Source organism: Moschus berezovskii, chromosome 7, assembly GCF_049115385.1.
Source record: "Moschus berezovskii isolate FMDL1 chromosome 7, NW_MosBer_1.0, whole genome shotgun sequence".
In the NCBI taxonomy this organism is placed as follows: Eukaryota; Metazoa; Chordata; class Mammalia; order Artiodactyla; family Moschidae; genus Moschus; species Moschus berezovskii.
The window spans coordinates 117,227,575-117,247,666 of NC_142466.1; the positions used below are offsets into that span (position 1 = coordinate 117,227,575).

A 20,092-nucleotide genomic window follows, 5' to 3' on the forward strand; every position below is an offset into this window, starting at 1 on the left:
TGAGAAGTCAGCCACCCACACCGCTAGAAATGTCAGGCCCTTCTGTAATTCAGAGGCTCAGAGGTCAGAGGCTCAAGGCGCGCCCACCTGCCTCCTTACACAGTCAGCAGCGCCAGCTCCCACGCGTACACACCACACCGTGCGCGCAGACAGAGGGCCCCGGGGGAGCGCCTGGGAGGAACTCGCCAGGGTAGCCAGACGAAGAGGCCATCAGCCACGGTGCTCAGCGCTCTCTAGCATTCTCCCGTGTAATCCTCACAAGCCAGTGGGCTCAGGCCTTACCACTCTCCCCATTTTGGTGACGAAGGAACCGCGGCACGGAGTCACGGTGGGGAGGCGAGTGTGGACCCAGGCGGCCGGGATCCAGGGCCTGAGCTCTTCAATCCACCCATGAATGACCCATGATGGATGCAAAGCCCTGGGAGCCTGGAGAAGGTGACAGGGTCACTGTCAACCGCATTAAAGGTCAGCCAACACTGTCAGTGAAAATCAGAAAACCTACTACGCCCTGAGCATCTACCATGAGAGGCGGGGATGGTTAAGAGCACGTGACTTTATCAGCTGTGTGAACTTGAACAAGCCACTCAACTGCTCTGCACTGCAATATCCTCACCTATAAACAGAGGTAATAATTCTACATACTTCACAGGGCTGTGAAAGAGATGCTGCTGCTGCTGCTAAGTCACTTCAGTCATGGCCAACTCTGTGCGACCCCATAGACGGCAGCCCAGCAGGCTCCCCCGTCCCTGGGATTCTCCAGGCAAGAACACTGGAGTGGGTGCCATTTCCTTCTCCAATGCATGAAAGTGAAAAGTGAAAGTGAAGTCGCTCAGTCATGTCTGACTCTTCATGACCCCATGGACTGCAACCTACCGGCTCCTCCATCCATAGGATTTTCCAGGCAAGAGTACTGGAGTGGGGTGCCGTTGCCTTCTCCGGTGAAAGAGATGAGCTGAGCTAATCTATGGAAGATTCTCATGCTGACGCCCAGCACAGAGTAAACACTTGATGAGCGTCAGCCATAGTCACCATCGCCACGTCCTGGGCCGGGTCCATTACACAGGTCATCGCTAACGGCGACAACCACCCCAGCAGGCGCTTCAGTCTCCCACTGCGCAGATGAGTAACTGATTCTCCGAGAGGACGGGTCACGTCTTGGAGTCCACTCAGCTATTAAGAGGCAGTCAGAATTTGTGCTTAGGTACATAATTAACCAAGAAGAACTAGGAAGAAAGATGAATAAATATGGACCTTGGGTGGTGGATGGGGTAGATTCCAGCTATAGGACGGACATACCCAGGGAAAGAATCCCGGCCCTGGGGGCCTTACCTGCATTGCCCTGAGCCGGGGTAGAAGCCCCAGAAGACCACCCACTGCAGTGCGGGGCCTGGGGGCCCCGGGGCCCGGCTGGGTCCCTTCCCCTCCTTCCGGCAGCCATTCCGAACCTTCCCCAGGTTCCCCAGGTCACTGCTCACCTCAGACCCCACCCTCCACCTTGCCAGCTGGCCACACTTGCTCTCCCTTTCCTGCCCTTCCATCTCCACAGAATCAGGAAACCCCTTCACCTGAGCTCCCCAGGGAAACAGCCCCTCCTCCTTGGAGACCACGCTCCAGCAGCCAGGCCTTTCCAGGGAAACCCTCCTCACACTTTACAGAGACCCTCCCCCAGCCCCGAGGCACCCCGACTCACCTTTACCTTCACCCAGAGCCCATGGACCAACCGTGTGTTCACAGGCCTGCGGACCCCTCGGGGGCAAGGGGTCATCCCGGGCCAGGCACACTGCTTGGCACAGGTCAAATGCCTCCACAGATGCTGAAATGCCAATTACAAAGGTACAAGGGGAACACAGGGACCAATACGATTCTTAAGAGGAGAGACCCCTGTGGATCTTTTGTGTAATGGAAGTCAGTGAGTCAGCGTCTTCCTAGAAGCAAATCGCTCACCCATGTTAAACAAATGAACTCTTTGGAGCCGTCTGGGTCCCATTTCATCCATCACCTATTCCCCGGCATTGAATCATGCCCGATTGGAGTGAAGTCATCTGGCTCCCTGGACAGAGCTGACACACCACTGGATCTCCTCGGCACAGAAGCAGAGGGCCAGGTGGCCCGAGAGGGACCACGAGGAGCCCCTGCTCAGTGGGAGCAACCGGCCCCTGCCCCTCCCGCCCCTCCGCAGCAGACAGAGTCCCTTGGCACCCGTGAGTCCCCAGTACCACTCCCTTTCACTGTTGTTTTGCTCAGGCTCTTCAGCCTTGGGTCCTGCAGCCTGCCGTCAAAAGAAGTTTAACTGGTACCCGTGCATTATTTCTAATCATCTCAGGAGGTAGGCATGTAACGCCCCATTTTACAGATTAGGAAGGTGAGTTCAGAGAGGAGGTGACTTGCCCAAGGTCAGAGTTAACAAGCAGCAGAAATGACAAGCCGAAACCAAAGCCGAGGCACTGTCTGCTCCACCAGTTTCCTCAGTGACTTGAAGGAAACACATGCAATGCCCAGACCTCAGTCTGGAGAGGCGGCAGACACGTGAAGAGTAAGCTTAATGGCTCACTTCGTGGTAATCAGGGCAATTCAGTAGCCTGGTAGATAGAGGCTGGTCGATTTCAGGAGCTATGTCACAGCTCTGCAACAAAGACATTTATTTTACTACTCGGGAAATTGAGCAGTGATGTCCCAACCATGTCAATAGCCAACCTATAAATCTCTGGCTGCAGCAAGTTAAACATGGTCAGTGCATTTTACTCTCTGTCCTTCAATTCCCTGACCATCCAGCATTAATTCTCAGGATCACACATGATTAGAAGGAAAACAGACTGCCCAGAGTCAGTGGAGACATCATGACAGCCTCAAGTTCTTCACAGAAATGAGTAGAGAATAAACTCTAAAATCAACACAAAACAGCCAAGGGCAGAGCAGGAAAAAAAAAAAAAAATCCATGCTTTCTACAAAGAACTACAATCTGAAAAGAACACCTTTCTCAGGAGGAAAAATACTGCAGGCTGCAAGAGCTGGGATTTCTTAAACTGACACCTAGAAATTTCCAATTCCTAAATGATTTGTAATCTTTTATCCTCAATTTGCAATTACTCTTGCAGAACAGAATTAAAACCTTTGCTAAAATACGTATTTCTGCAGTCATTTAAACATCACCAGGATCTAAAATATAACTGAAGTGCCCATGGGATGACTTTATACTTGTGGTTCTAAGAAGCACAGAAAACATTAGCACAAAAGTCTGAAAACAATGTGACAGATGATCAAACTAGAGACATGAAATTTTAAAACACTCAATTGTTCAATAAATTTAGAAATATTTTATTCAACATTTACACCACTTTTTACGTCTAAAATATGATTCAAAATAGTAAAGTTTAACTAAATATATTCAAATTAGTGACGATCTGTCCATCTAAGAAATCTGATGGGCTGCTATCTTATTTCAAAACAAACTGTGCCTCATGAAAAGATGCTCAATATCACTAATTATTAGAAAAATGTAAATCAAAACTACAATAAGGTAGGACCTCAAACCAATCAGAATGGCCACCATTATGAAGTCTACAGATAATAAATGCTGCAGAGAGTGCGGAGGAAAAAAAACCCTCCTACACTGTTGGGGGGGTATAAAACTGGTGCAGGCGGTGGGGAGAAAGGTATGGAGATGCCTAAAAAACCAAACACAGAGCTTCCATGTGATCCAGCAATCCCACTCCTGGACAAACATGCAGAGAAAATTCTAACCTGAAAGGATACATGCACCCCAATGTCCACAGCAGCCAAGACACGGAAACGAGCTAAACATCCATCAACAGCCAAGAGGATCAAACAGAGTGGTGTGTGCATAAACATGTGCACACATCTCATATGGCATGTGTGTGTGTGCGTGTGTGTGCGCGCAGCTGAATATACACACACGTATGTACACGTAATAGAATATTACTCAGCCATCAGAAAGAATGAGACAATGCCATCTGCAGCAACATGGCTGGACCCAGAGATGACCGTACTCAGTGAAATCAAAGCAAGCATCACGTGATAACCCTTGTGTGTGGAATCTAAAAACAATGATACAAGTGAACTTATTCAAGAAGCAGAAATAGACTCACAGACATAGAACAAAGCTGTGGCTACCAAAGGGGCAGTGGGGAGAAGACTAGCTGGGATCTGGGATTAACAGACATACTCGCCACTATACACAAAGCAGACAAACAACAAGGATCTGCTGTATACCCGGGGAACCAGGTTTCATATCTTGTAATAACAAAGAATCTCAAAAAGAATGACATACAGGGACTTCCACAGTGGCTCCATGGTTAAGAATCTGCCTGCCAGTGTAGGGGACATGGGTTCACTCCTGGTCTGGGGAGACCCCACGCGGCTCAGAAATACTAAGCCCGAGGGCCACCACTGCCGAGCCTGCACTCCAGAGCCCACCAGCCAGAATGAGAGAAGCCCCCGCGATGAGGGGCCGCGCTCGCCACAGCTAGAGGAAGCCCGCAAACAGCAACAGAGACCCAGTGCAGGCAAAAAGCTTAAAAAGGACATGTACACACACACACATGGAGCTGAATCACTTTGCTGGACACCTGAAACCAGCACAAAAGGGTAAATTAACTACACTTTAACGTTTTTAAAAGTTCAAAACACCAGACTGTGCCTGATTACTGTGCATCTTAGTATCCTATTAAATTTGGTCAGTGTCAAGGAACAGTAAGTCAGGCAGAATCACACAACATCAGCCTTCTGAGATCCAGTTATCGTACCTGCCCATGGTCACTCAAGGGAAGACACAGAGCCGAGAAATGAGCCCAGGCCTCCAGACGCCTGGCCCAGTACTAGGGTCAAGGCCACACTGACACTCTTATTCAGGAGGAACGGCAAATTCACGAGTGGTCAGAGCGAAGAAAGAGCTCCCAGGGCTCAGCAACAGTGCCCTCCAAGACCAGGGCTGACACTGAGTGGACATGCAGTGCCGCGGCCAGAACTGAAGCCAACACACTGAAACCACTTCTCCACCAGTTATAAAACAGCCCCTGGTGCGTCCAACCGACCGCCCCAGCCCCTCCCCAAGACCCAGCAACCATGGGGTTGCTGCCTTGCACAAGAGCAGGCCTCCAGCAGCCCACTCCAGCCCAAGTGCCCGAGTCTGTGCTGATGGCATGCCCAGGCTACACCAGCTGTTACTTTAAGAATCATCCTTCACAAAAACCACAAGTCACGATCAGAGTCATTCATCAGAGAACAAGTTTGTGTAAGAATTCCTTGTTATCTGAATGCCTGAACTTAATCAAAGGCAAGCTTAAAAAAAAACTTAGCCTACAATAAACTCCTTTCCTTTTCCATCTCTGGCTGCATCATTGTATTACAGGCAAGCTTTGGGTCAGAGCACTCTGTATGCATTTCCACAAACCCGTACCATCAGTCATTCACTCAACAAACATCCACTGGGCCAGGCACGGGGCAGGCGCTGGGATTCAGACACGGACGCTGTTCCCTTCCCCTGGGGGGCCTGCCGGGGTGCTCAGGTCTCGAGGGTGGGGAGAAGCCCCCAAGCCGTGACACTCAGCAGCAGCCCGAGAGTATGCAGGAGCCACCAGGTCAACAGGGAAGGACACAGCATCCCAGGCTGACGAGGCAGTAAACACGGGGCACGGAGCGGTGCAAACACGGTGCTTCCGCACATCTGCAGGAGGGGAGCTGTTGTCAGAGGTGACGAGGAACGAAGAAAAGGAGAACGGAAAGCTAGCTGGGGGCCAGACCAGGAAGGGCCTGCTGTGCCACTGCTTGCATCAACTGGAAAATGCTCTTACCTCGAGATTACACAGTTCTTAAGAGGTGGACCCTAGGAGGCAAATATGAGGCTTGTCTTTTAACGAGCTGTGGTTTCAGCGCAAATACTAACACTTGGCTGAAGGACACTAGTCTGAAAGGAGGAAAGACACACAAGCCCTCCTCCTACCTGTTGTCAGCTCAGTTATCAGCAAGGAGGCCTGGGAGGATCTTTATATCAGAGGAGGCAACAAATATGTGTCAGGAAAGAATACGCATTTGCATGTGAATGCCCAGTTTCGGTCGAGCTCACCTCTGAGAAGATGCTTTTGCTGCCTGGTGACTGAGAAGAGCACTTTTCTGTTATTAAGTCTTCACTCCTGAACTCGAGATCCTCCGCCGTCATTAAGCCACAGCTCTGCTGTACTGCTTCCAAATCTCTTTCATTGAATTTCTAAGGAAACAAACAAATCATGTGAGCTTTCATCAAGGAAAAAAATACTAAGAGATGTTCCCAAACTCTTTAAGGGAACATGTGCTTTTTTCACAATACCCAAATATCCTCTAAATAATCTCCATCAGCCCCCAACACCAGGCAATTACAAACCCATTCATGCACTGTTACAACGCAGAGAGCAGCACCAAGCCTGGCGCAGACAAGGACGGAGGCAGTCACTGCAAACCTCCCCGCTGGCCAGCACTGGGGCGCCTCCCAGAGGGCACATGAGACACAGCCACACATGTTCGGTCCACAGCCTAGCCTTACACAATGACATCTGTGTTCATGTTCCACTTCTTGCTTTTCTCGGAATTAGCAACCATGGCTTTGTTCTGTTTACTTAGTTCACAAAACTAAATTATTTATTGACATTTAGTGTTAATTTATCCCCAAACTAATACATTCTTCCAGATATAGAGTCAAGCGCATTGCTGGTTATGGCCTCCATAGAGCAAACCTCCCACACACTGCTGGTGATCACAAGGCCGCCTAACTGCCCAGCATCCCAGCCACATCTCTGCCAACAAAGGGAGCCTGACCGCCCGCTGAGCCCTTCTGGATTCTGTGGATTAATCAGCTTCTTCCTGCTTGGCTTTCCATCCCCAAGACATGAAGCAGAGGAGAAGAAGTTGTGGGAAAATGCCAAGAAACTTTCTGGCAAACCAACGGTTACCATTTGTCCACCCACTTCCCCAGACAACAACCTTCCCGTCTGGGTTGCTTTCCACCACTCCCATGTTCCTGGCCTTGGGCATTTAGACCTTCTCACCCTTCACTGATGGCAGTGAGGCTTTAGGATGAAGCAGTGTTAAACACCCATGTTCTCTCCAGCATGGTTACCCGTAATTCTGAGCTGAGTCAAAAACTCCCCGTACCATCAAATGAGAAGGATACTCCCAGACAGAGGAAAAGTACAGAGGAGAGAGAGCACGGCCCAGTGAAAGCCAGGGCTGCAAGAGAAGCAGGCGGGCGCCAGAGCAAAGCGGGCCGGCCTGAACCAGGCCTTGCCGTGTACTAGGCTGGCCAAAAAGTTCACCCAAGTTTTCTCAAAGGAACTTACAGAAAAACCCAAATGAATTTTTAATACTAGTCATGTGACCCAGGATAAGTCCCTTCTCTTCTTGGACCTTTTCCTTTTTCCAGACTTACCTCCACGGTGGCTGGGGTCCAAATGGCGTAAAGAAAGCTCCCAAGTGCTCTGACACAGAGCAGTGAAGACCATCCTCTTTTTTTTGCCAGACTCACCTTTTTATAAGCATCCTTGAAAAAGAGGTTTTAGAAAACAATAACAACAACAAAGAAAACCTATGCTGAAATAAAACATGTAAATACAAAAAAGGAAAACGTGGCACCTGAAGCAACAAGTCCTTCTGAGCGGCGCTTTCTCTGAGACTTCTGATCAGTTGCTCTTGACTCTGCAATTTTTTATTGCTTTCATTCAACAGATTCTTGTAACAATTCTCCACTGCTTTCTCTCTTTCATTCACCTCATTGCGTAATTTCTCAACTTCATTTCTAAGGTCCTACCAGAAGAAAAAGAAGAAATGGAAGTTGCTTGACAAGTCTCAAGGTAACAATCTTTCACATGTTTACCTTATTGCTGTAAGAAACCAAGCCAAATACATATAGTTAACAAACATGAGCTTCCTCCTTATTTAAGGTCTTAGGAAAACCAACTTTAACAATAATGTGAAATTTGGGAAAAGCTTCAGGTGCATACATTTATCACAAAATTATTTACAATACTGAAACAACTGGAAGGAAACTAAATGTCTAACAACACAGAATTATAAAAAGCATACAATAGTGTAGAAACAGCCAGTGAGGATTTGCTGTAGGATGCAGGGAACCAGAGCTGATGCTCTGGGACCACCTAGCGGGAGGGGGTGGGGAGGCAGACGGGAGGGCGGTTCAAGAAGGAGAGAGTATATGTATACCTGTGGCTGATTCATGTTGATGTATGACATAAACAATCACAATACTGTAAAGTAACTGTCCTCCAATTTAAAATAACTTTTTTATAAAAAGCATATCGTATAAAAACATCACAATTAAGAGCAAAAACAAAGCAGGATACTATGTAATATGATGCTGATTGTCTTCTAAGTGCTTACATAAAATATTTTTAAGGCTCTGAGGAAACACATCGAAATAATAACCATATCCCTAAGTAGAAGGATTACGGGTGACTTTGTATTGATATCGATCTGCCTGAGCTTCTTAAAACCTCTAAGTCTGTATTACTTTCACAATCATAAAAATAAACTGTCTTAAATGACATTTACAATACATGGAAAATGCTCAAGTTATAATGTTAAGGAAAAACACAGAAATCAAACAGTACACAGTGTGAATTTTAACTGTCTCAAAATATGTGCTATTTGTAATACTGAAGCACTACTCCTAATAGCAAAAGGCTGGAAACAACCCAAATGTCTACAACAGAGGAATCCACTCCTGTGCCTCCTCATGGCGGAACACTCAGAAGCTATAAAGGAAAAGGAGTGAGGACTGTATCAATACCCCGCCCTCAAGGAATCTTTCAAATATATTGCTCAGGAGGGGGCACAGGGTGGAGGGTGGTGTGGACCCCAAGAGAAAAAACTGTATGCACAGCACCCTGCCACTTATTTAATCACAAGTAACGGCTGCCCACACGGAAAGCAGAGAGCAAGACAGAGGAAAGAGCAGACTCATTTTACAGATGTGACGGTGACAGCGTTTAAATGTTTAGATAAGTATTTTAAAATTAAATGAGAATCTCCTAAAACTAAAAGCACAAGACACAGGAAAAGAATTTAACTGTGCATCAAGCTGACTAGCTAACCAGAGAGGAATGAGTTCAATAACGAAAAAGTCGAGTAATCTCTACACCCCTAGTGGGATCTTTCTCCAACGACAAAGGAACTGCTGCAAAAACCCTCAACTGTTTTTAGTAATCATGCTGCAGGAAATAATATTTGTATTGTTATTCTGAAACTGCATGTGTATAAATACATGCATATTTATTAAATAAGTAATTACTACTATCAAAAGAACAAAGCCTCAGAAAACAAACACAAATATAAAATAAGTTAAAACCTGTAATTCTAAATTTGAATTGGAAATATCAATAGAAACTTACATTCAATTATTTCTTTCCTTTCACTAAAAAAACCTAGAATCAATACCCTCCCTGGCATACAGGCTATAGTCGTTAAATACCATCATTCACTGAAAACAAAAACAAAAACAACTTCCGTCATCCTTTAAAACAGTGGTTCTCAAAGTGTAGTCCCTAGAACAGCATTATCAGCAGCAGTCAGTGGGCCCCAACCCACACCTGTTACATCTGAAACTCTGGAGGGAGGGAGGCCCAGCAATCTGTTTCAATAAGCCCTCTGTATTCAGTCGCCAAGTCGCATCTGACTCTTTGCGACGCCGTGGGCTGCAGCCCACCAGCTCCTCAGTCCATGGGGATTCTCCAGGCAAGAATACTGGAGTGTATTGCCATTTCCTCCTCCAGGGGATCTTCCCAGCCCAGGGACTGAACCCACACCTCCTGTGTCTCCCACATTGGTAGGCAGATTCTTTACCACTGAGCCACCTGGGAAGCCCTTAATAAGCCCTCCAGGTGACTAAATCACAGTAGAGCGTGCGTTATAGAAAGGGATGATTCCAGACCTGGGGCAGGAATATATAACATGAGCTCAGACATCTCATCATGTCAGAAAGAAAGACTCTATCAAAGACTACATGTTCACGTCCAAAGAAGTCAAGAATCAACTTGAATACGTTCTTCATTGTCAAAAGATAGGACAACTAGGATATCAAAGATAATGACAATGAATTAAAATGTCAAAAATACATTTTTTTTTAAATCATGAGTTCATGATGATTAAAAAAAAAAAACTCTTTGGTCACTGTGACAGGCAGAATAATGGCCCCCCAAAGATGTTCACACTTTAATCCCCAGAATCTCTGACAACGCTGAATTACATGGCAAAAAGTTGCCGATGGAACTGAGGTTGCTAATCAGCTGACTTTAAAACAGAGAGATTATTCAGGTGGCCCCAATATAATCACAAAGATCCTTAAAAGTGAGAGAGGGAAGCACAAAAAAGATCCCACCAGCCAGCTCTGGCTTTGAAGATGGATGGGAGTCACGGGTCAAGAAATGCAGACAGCCTCTAGAAGCTGGAAAAGACAAGGAAATGGATTTTCTCCTAAAGCCTTCAGGAAGAATACAGCCCTGCCACGGTAAGACCCACTTCAAACTTCTGACTTCCAGAACCACAGGGTTAGTTTGTGATGCTAAGCAGCCAAGTTTGTGGTGATTCGTTACAGCAGCAGTAAGAAATTGATAGTTACTTTTGGAAGGTTTCAGGGAACCCTCACTTTGTCTTTTCTGGATAACTATGCCCCAGAGTGACTGAAGAGATATGAAAAACAAGGTTTTCTCAGTAGAAGGATAGAGAAGGCGACGGCGCCCCCTCCAGCACTCCTGCCTGGAGACTCCCACGGACGGAGGGGCCTGCTGGGCTGCAGTCCATGGGGTCACTAAGAGTCGGACACGACTGAGCGACTTCACTTTCACTGTTCACTTGCATGCATTGGAGAAGGCAATGGCACCCACTCCAGTGCTCCTGCCTGGAGACTCCCACGGACGGAGCGGCCTGCTGGGCTGCAGTCCATGAGGTCGCTAAGGGTCGGACACGACTGAGCGACTTCACTTTCACTGTTCACTTGCATGCATTGGAGAAGGAAATGGCAACCCACTCCAGTGTTCTTGCCTAGAGGCCCAGGGACGGGGGAGGCCATCTATGGGGTCACACAGAGTCGGACACGACTGAAGTGACTTAGCAGCAGCAGCAGCAGCTATTATATAAAAGATGAAGGATTAATGAAATTAAATTATCACCATTTTGCAATTATCAATAGCTAGTAAATCATAAAAACAGGGACTATCAAACACTGCACACCTGCTGTTAGACCATCTATGAAGTAATCTTGCCAAAAAGTTAAACCTGAATTTGATCATGCACCTTATCTAACTAGCAAATTACTTGAAATAAAGTCAGCAGAGAAACAAGCTGAATGACATTACAAAAATACAGTCAACAAAATCTAAAATGCGGAAACAATAAAGGACAAATGACCCAACTTATTCAACAAATAAAAAAAAAAAGGTGAGAGAACTTGTAGAATAAATAATAATTAGGAAAATTAGGGAAGGCCAGTGTGAATTCACAAATTCATATTGATTCTACAGATTCTGAGTTTATTCGAACTTCCCTTCCTTCATTCACACACAGAGCTGGCCATAGAAGTAAAGACGGTGTATATATGTGTGTATATATTTCTTATGGGCGAGCGCTGTGACTTCAGTCATGTCTGACTCTTTGTGACCCCATGGATTTTTGTATGAATAGAAGTAAATATAGGTAAGTATATGCCTGTATATATTTTGCATGCATATATTTAATACGTAAACACACATTTCAAACTGTCTATTGCCAAGGTCGAGCAGTAACGATGACACTGTCATTCAGACCTTGGTTCCTAAGTGCCTGCTGCTGCTGCTGAATCGCTTCAGTCGTGTCTGACTCTGTGTGACCCCATAGATGGCAGCCCACCAGGCTCCCCTGTCCCTGGGATTCTCCAGGCAAGAACACTGGAGTGGGTTGCCATTTCCTTCTCCAATGTGTGAAAGTGAAAAGTGAAAGTGAAGTCGCTCAGCTGTGTCCGACCCTGAGCGACCCCATGGACTGCAGCCTACCAGGCTCCTCCATCCATGGGATTTTCTAGGCAAGAGTGCTGGAATGGCTTGCCATTGCCTTCTCCGTCCTAAGTGCCATTCTCCAATAAAAGAAACCAGGGGTCCATAAAGAAATGCTTGATTCCAGAACTGGAAGAGGGAAAATACAAGAGTCCAGGACATCTTGTGACCCTAACAAGTGTGGAAGTGCTCAGGAGACGTTAAAGACATAGGAATCAATCTGGAGGAGTTCCCCAAAGCCAAATCTGAGTCAATCTGAACAAGAAAAGAAATCATGATGATCATGGCTTAACAACCTATAGAATGAAACAAACATCCATGAGTTCATATGGGTATAAACAGCTGAAAAATAAAAAACTGCAGAAGAGACAGCCCTTTCTTACAGGAGAATTACAACTAGTAAGCGCAGAAGGAATGATGGGAAATCTCCACTAAGCAAACATCAGGGTAGTAAACGCTGTGGGCATGAATCGTCAGTAAGAGTCTTAAAAGCAGGATGAAAAACAAGACCTTTACACAGTCTCAAAGCATCTCCCCAAAGCACTCTCACAAACGCAGAAGAGACTTGACTGTGAGAATCCAGGAGATCCCCACCTTAACCAAGGGGCCGACACTAACGTGACCAGAACCAACAGACACCACGCGCCAAGCTCGTCCAAACACGCATAACCTCAGTCTGTTCATGACAGAAACACCCAACAAGCCCACACTGCAGGCCACTAACAAAATAACCAATGAGCACTCTTCAAAGGGGTCCAGGTCACCAAGGACAAGTGCCGGGCAAGCGCCCTTGATCAGGTGAGACGAGGGAGACGTGATGATTAAGGCACCACGGGCCCTGGACCAGAAAGGGGGCATTAACGGGAGAGCTGGCACCACTCAAATGCAGGCTGCACGTCACGGGACCGCACCAGTGTCTCCTTCCTGGTTCTGATGAGGGGCCTACAGTCAGGGAGCACGTGAACACTGCGGAAGCAGAACAAAGAGTATACAGGAACTCTGTGATTAATACTGCTTCAAATCTGCCCTTGACATTTAAAATTATTCCAAAATAAAACTTTTTAAAAGGAGACTTATCAATCAATGCAATGTCTTGATCATGATTTGAACAAACTGTTCAAAACAATTTTTAAATTAGACAGGGGAATCCAAACATTTGATAATATTAAGAATTAAACTTTTGGAAGTGAAAATATTTCTTGGTTTTGCTTTAAAAAAAAAATACTGAAAGTCTGATGAAATAATATGCCTGGGAACTGCTTAAAATACTTGAGTATTGAAAGAGAGGGAGAGGGGAGGAAGGCATAGATTAAGAAAGGTTGCTGAGAGCTCATGAGTGCTGAGGTGGGCGACAAGCAAGAGGGTCAGTGGACTATTCTCTCTCCTCTTCTCTGTATTTGAGGTTTTCTTTAATACGTACCTTTTTAAAAGCAATGATTAAAAATCCGAAAGACATACCAAAATGCATGATAATAGATGATTTTTAAAATTATTTTTTCTCAATTTTTAAAATGTTTTATACTACGTATAGACCACATTCATAATGGTGGATAAAGTAAACCTTTTTAAAGTGACATCTTTTAAAAACAGAAACCACTTTAAAAATTAAATGTTAATTTTTTTTCTTAGGCAAACAGATGATAAGGTCGTCTTGAACCTTTAATCCAAAACAAGCAGGCCAAGAACCTATCATGAATTATAAATGTAAAGAGAAATTCAACTGAGAGAAAGAAGATTTCTATTGCACAAATAATACGAAAGCATCAGTAACAGAATTCTAAAGTTAAAGAATATAAACATTCTCCCACAATACAGTTGTGCCAACAAATTAAAGCATTTTCCCACTGCAGACATTTCTGGAGCCACAATTCTTAAACAATTTTAACTCTGGCCTTTTTCCCATTGTACTTTACTCCACTCCCCCACAACCTACAAAGCACACACAATGACATGTGAAGAGAAAAAACAACCTTAAAAACCGAAACGTTTAAGAGCATAATGTCCAGCGAATATTTAAAAAAAAAAAATACAAAAAACAGCGAGGTCCACAGCATGTGGCACCTGAGCTTACAGCTCAGCTCTCAACCTCTGAATCCAGGGGAAACACAGGATGAGGTCACTGGAGGTGGAAGGGAGGCCCAAGAGGGAGAGGATGTGTGTATACTGATGGCTTCTTCACGTCGTGGCAGAAACCAATGCAACACTGTAAAGCAGGATCCTCCAACTGAAAATCTAAAAAAAAAAGAATCGCCCACAGAGCGCACACACAAGCACACACGCAGTTACACGCTCACAGACATCAGAAAGGCCGCCGGGACAAAGCCCAGCTGTCCCACTGCTGCCACCAGGGCACAGGCAGACGACGACGCTTCGCGATCACCTGCCCTCCTGAGTGCTCAGCGAGCCGTCCCATCAGGACGAGAACGCGCACCGGAGCGGGGCGGCCCTGGCTGGGGGGCAGGAGCGTGAGGCGGCCCCGGAACTGCCCAGGTCCAGGACCAGCCACACCTGGTTCCACTGCTCATAAAAGCCACTGTGCGTCGAGTCCCAGGAACCCACGGGACCTGCACGGGTTCCGCCTGCATCCCCATTACCTCTCTGAGCTCCTCTCCTCCTGCTCCCCGCTTACTGTTCTGTCCTGGCAACCCCGGCTTTCTGGCCGTCTCTCTTACACGCCACCTAAATTCCCAGCCCGAGACGCGTCTGCTTGCATCTCTCTCTGTCTGGAAAATCCCCCGAGGCTGCTCCCCCACTTCCATCGAGCCTGAGCTAAGTGTCACTTCTAATCCAGTGTTCCCAGCCCACTCCTGCCTAAAGGAACCCCCAAGCCCCACCACAGCCTCACTCCCCAAATCCCTTCCCTTCTCCACTCTCCTCACAGCATCTGCTAACACGGCGTTTAATCATGTTTATGTTTTGGTTACAGTCTCCTGCACCAGAATGTAAGCTCCACGAGGGCAGGAATTTCTGTATATTTTGTTTCTTGTTGTATCTCCAGCACCTAGAATGGCAGCGGGCACACAGTCGGCCCTCATGGCAGATTTCCGACAGCCGTGAATACTTTGACCTCTGTCTTGCCGCTCGCATGGTTCACTGAACCCAGGGCAGATAAGGCACGACTGGGAAAGCTGGAAGAAGACCCGAGGAGCCACAGGCACTGCAGACATATTCATTGTCTCCAGGCAGCAGCAGCCAGGAGTCTTCAAAGACTGCTGCTGCTGCTGCTAAGTCACTTCAGTCGTGTCCGACTCTGTGTGACACCATAGACGGAAGCCCACCAAGCTCCCCCGTCCCTGGGATTCTCCAGGCAAGAACACTGGAGTGGGTTGCCATTTCCTTCTCCAATGTGTGAAAGTGGAAAGTGGAAAGTGAAAGTGAAGTCGCTCAGTCGTGTCTGACCCCTAGCGACCCCATGGACTGCAGCCCACCAGGCTCCTCCATCCATAGGATTTTCCAGGCAAGAGTACTGGAGTGGCTTTCCATTGCCTTCTCCGCTTCAAAGACTACGGACATACTAAGACAGGACAAAGGTGGCCACGGCCAAGTGGGCACACAGGCGCCATGCTACCAAGGTCAGCAATACCGCTGTGTACAAAACACGAGAGGCCATGAGCGAGCGGGGCGGCAGAGGCTGACCGGTGCCGCGCTGTCAGTTAACTTCCCCACGGCTCCCCCGAAAGATGTGGCGTCTCTGTCGCCTCCTGTTAAGTCTGGGCCACAGGGTGACTACCACAACCAGAGGAATACGGCAGAAGTGACAGGAAGCCAGGTTCTGGGTCCAGGCTTCAAGGCTTCAAGAAACTGGCAGCTTCCAACTCATGCCTCTTGGAATTATGAATCACCAGCCAAAACACGTAACTGCCTTAACACTGCCATGCTGCCGTGGCCACACACAAGTGCTCCAGTTGACAATCCCAGCTGCTCAGCTTTCCAGCCATCCTCCAAGACAGCAGCAGAGGTGTGAATGAAGCCTTAGGGACCCTCCAGGCCAGCCCATCCACCAGTTAAATGCCACGAGGGACCTGGGCCATGGAGAGCAGAAATCACCCAGCTAAGCCCCGCCCAATCCCCTAACCCACAAAAGCATGAAATACAATCAAATGATAATGTCTTAAGACACCAAGTTTAGGGATAATTTGTTACGGAGCAACAGATAACCAAAACAGCACTCAATAACTATCTGCTGGATGACAAATGGGATGAATGAAGCAGATGGGATTCGTCCCATTTTGTTTAGTGAGCAAACCAGTACAGATAATTACAGCGATTCTCTCAAGACCAGTCACCAAGGGACAGCACCTATCTGACTCCAAGCCTCTCAGTTCATTTCCACACAGTGACGAGGGTTTGCGTTTCTTCGGTATCAGCACTAATGCAATGACTCCAACCCACTCAAATGGTCATGTGACATTTGCTTTTAGAGAAACCTCCCCCTAAAAATTGCTGAGAAAGGGCCCATAAGACCTTCTGTTAAGCCCCTGAGGTAGGTGCATCTTTAAATTCACAATAAACTTGCCCGCTATCCTAGAAAGACCCTGTCTGGTTTTTTCATTTAAACTATGTCTGTATCACGGCTCACGTGCAACGCAAGCACAGGCCCACTGACACCATTTCCCAGGCTCGGCTCCCTGCTTATAAAACACCCATCAGACCCGGGTTTGGATGTCTGCTCACATTTCTGTCTATGTATTTGGCGATCACTGATTCCATTCTCTAGTTCTTTTTTTTAAATTCAGCTACCTAGGTTAACAACTTCTTAACCTGTTTTAAGTGATAAAAGCTACTAATGCTGTTGCTTTTCTCCCTCAACAGAGCTGACCACACGAAAATGACCCAGCTGTTTCAGGATCCCACAAAGGACACAGAGTTTTGTCCTGCCTCCAGACTGGGGGGTTCTTAACCTGAGTGCTATTGAAGGGCCCCTGCGAGTCCACAGAAAAGTGTGCATCTGTATGTTTTTCGGGGCACAGCACCCTCAGCATGTATCAGGAGCTCAAGGAAAGTCAGATCAATCAGTACAAACTCTCGCAGGCATCGGTAACAGAACTACTATTTACCACGGCTGAGGCATATACTTCTCCATAAAACGTCTCTAACCCTTAAGACTGCCTGCACGGTGAGTATGATTAGTCCTGTGTTTACAAAGAGGAAAGTAGGGCTGGTGGAGGTTGAGAGATTTTCGCAGAGCTTTATAACAAGGAAGTTCAGGTACTGAAATTCAAACCCAAGTCAGTTTGACTCCACTCTATGCTCTTCCAACTCAACTGCACCACTGCAAAAGCCAAAGAAAGCAGAAAACTACCCTGACATGGGCTTCCATTGGGCAGTAATACACTCCCTGGGGCTAACGTCATAGCTTCTCAAGGACTTGGGGTGGATGGAATAAACCAGCCTCAGACGGGGCTGTCCCCTGCCCCCCAGCAATGAACGAAGCAGGACCAAGGATCTGGGACCTCATATGAAGAGCAGTCGGAGAAGGCTTGAAGTCAAAGAACCACTGCGGGAAGGGGAAAACGTGCACCGAGGTGGCCTTGAGAAGGAGCAGCTGCCATGGCAACAGAGAGACAGCCCACGGGCTCGCGGGCTCGGCCCCAGCGGAGTTATAATCAATGTTTAGGGGAGGCATGGAGACGGCATGTCTCGCCCAAGCGAAACAATCAGAACTGAAAATTGATAAACTTGGGTGGTTTCCCCAAACCTCCTTCAATATTCCTGGGCTGTGAAGACAGGCAGACCTAGCCTTGAATCCTGGCTGTGCCGCCAGAGGCAGAGAACATGAAGCTTTGTGAGCGCTGTCTGTCCAGTAAATGGAGATATTCATATAGATTCCTAGCACCCTTCACAGAGAGGTGGGTGCCCAGAACATGAAGCTTTGTGAGCGCTGTCTGTCCAGTAAATGGAGATATTCATATAGATTCCTAGCACCCTTCACGGAGAGGTGGGTGCCCAGCACAGAAGCAGATGCCCAGGAAGTGACCCTGTGTCACCTCTGCCTCTCCCCGCACCAGCCCCTCCAGGCTGACCTCTCCTCCCAGGCTTCCTCGTGTGGGCCCAGCTGAACCCCATCCAAGGTGCAGCTCTCCCCGCTCCCCCCCGCACACACCTCCCCACCCCACAGAAAACCTGGGCCTGAAGCCCAGCACATCCTCCACACGGAGCCCCTGAGAGATGAAGAGTGGAGCCTGGGTACCAGTACCACTGCCTGAGTCCTCTTACTCACGTAATGGCAGAAGTGGAAAAAGAAGATGACTGAGCAAGTGGGCCACCCGGCCAGGGCCAGCTAAGCCAGCAACAGGAAAGCCACAGGATCTGAAACCTGGGTTTTTAACTTAGGGGACAGTAACCCACCCGTGAGCAAAGCACAGTCCCATGAAGAACCTGGACTCTGATTAACCGGAAGAGTCCCTCCCTCTTCCTGGAGGAGGCGTGAAAAAGGGGTAGGGCGAAGCCGAAGCACTCAGGGCAGAGAGAGAACGACGACCCCCTACTCCTCCCGCAGCTCAGGCCCTCGTTCCCCAGCCCAGCACACTGCCTTCAGCCGCGGCCCCCGTCTGCTCAACTGCAGCCACTGTCTAAGTGCTGTCCTGCCTCTGCTTCACCCACCAAAACACACGCCCTCCTCTGATCCTTGTGTCTCTGCCCTGAACCTTCAGCAGCTCCGAGTGAACTGCAGGACAAAGCTGCCCTAGCGAGCAGTCACTCCAGGCTCCCTTCGGGGGCTCCCTCCTTGCTTTATCTCAGCCAACTGCTCCATCAGCCCTCCAGGCCCCCGCCTGTCTCCATCCATCCCCCCGACCAGGAAACAAAATAATAAAAACCTCCCAGTTCTACCTGGAGACAGAATGCTTATCTGACAAGGGTCAATCCCAGGGCCACGCCTTCCACAAAGCCCTCCCTGATTCCTCTGGCTCTCTGCAACCATCCTCCCAAAATACCACCCACCCCTTTTTCCTATGAAACTCCACGCAACTTTGGAGAGTACTGGGCACCTGACATCCATCCTCCAATCCTCACAGCTGCCGGACTGTGAAGCAGAGGCTCTGACATTACCCATTCCACCAACCAGGAAACTGCAGTTCAGAGAGCTCCAGCAACTTAACCAAAGGAGAAAAGTGGTGGAATCCAGATTCAAAACCAGGTTTATCTGTGTCCTTTTCACTAAACAAGTGGTTTTTCAAACTGAGTTCGCGAACGAAGCTCTTGGATGAGCAGTGCCGAAGCCTGGCCGGCTGTCCGCATCATGTAACTGCATGTTCCCAGGACTTCGTCCAGAAATTGAGTCAGTTGGCTGGAGGAAAGCATGGAAGTTTATAATGGGTTTTAACGCAGGAATCTGCAGATACATCTGTTTACCTGCTTCTAAACAAAGAGACGCGGGGAAAAAATTTGAAGGCCCCTATCCTACACCAGACCGCCAGCCTTTACAGTGAATGGCCCCAGCAAATCTTCACGACTCCATCAACAGAGCGGCCTCAATTTCCACCCACATGGGCCACATTCCTCGACGTGAAGATTCCCAGCACCGAGCTGAGCACTGCCTTTGCATATCAGAGGCTCTCTTAAAGCAGGTGTCTTTTTTTTTTAAGTAGATTATATGAAAAATAAAATATCCCTATAATCTTAGAATCACATTAGAAATGAAAAGGCAGGCCCTCACACTTCCTTCACCAGGCAGCTAGTTTGTTTTATCTCCAGCCAGATGGAGAATGAGAAGGTTCTCATCCATCAAATTTCCATCTTATCAGGAGGCTTCACTGTGAGAAAGCTTGTCAGCGGTTACCTTTAAACATTCAAAGGAAACTTCGCTAAAATCTTAATGAGGTACAGAAACTCAGCGATGGAAGAACTTCCAGAAAGAGCGGGAGATACTGGGGCTCCAGTCAGTCTGCGGAGCCTTGTGGCTCCTGGGACTGAGGCAGGAGGCGGGCGTGGCGGGGACAGAGGGGCTGCCCGGCTTCTTACACGACCCCCCGAGCAGCTCTGCCTTTATGTTTTCTCTCCAGAAGAGTTATCTGGACAAACAATGAGTGAAGTGAAGTCCCTCAGTCGCGCCTGACTCTCTGCGA

The 20,092-nt window shown here is 47.7% G+C and overlaps 1 protein-coding gene across 10 annotated transcripts in view; it reads right to left on the minus strand.

Moving 5' to 3' along the window:
* Window positions 1-20,092, minus strand: part of CDK5RAP2 (CDK5 regulatory subunit associated protein 2) — a 171,447-nt gene that overhangs the window by 84,612 nt on the left and 66,743 nt on the right. For all 10 annotated transcript variants that reach the window (XM_055427760.2, XM_088838314.1, XM_055427762.2 and 7 more), the window contains 2 exons: window positions 7,621-7,791; window positions 6,083-6,223 (listed from right to left, as the gene is read on the minus strand). In XM_055427760.2, coding sequence (XP_055283735.2) covers window positions 6,083-6,223; window positions 7,621-7,791 — 312 coding nt within the window. The remainder of the gene's footprint in view (window positions 1-6,082; window positions 6,224-7,620; window positions 7,792-20,092) is intronic.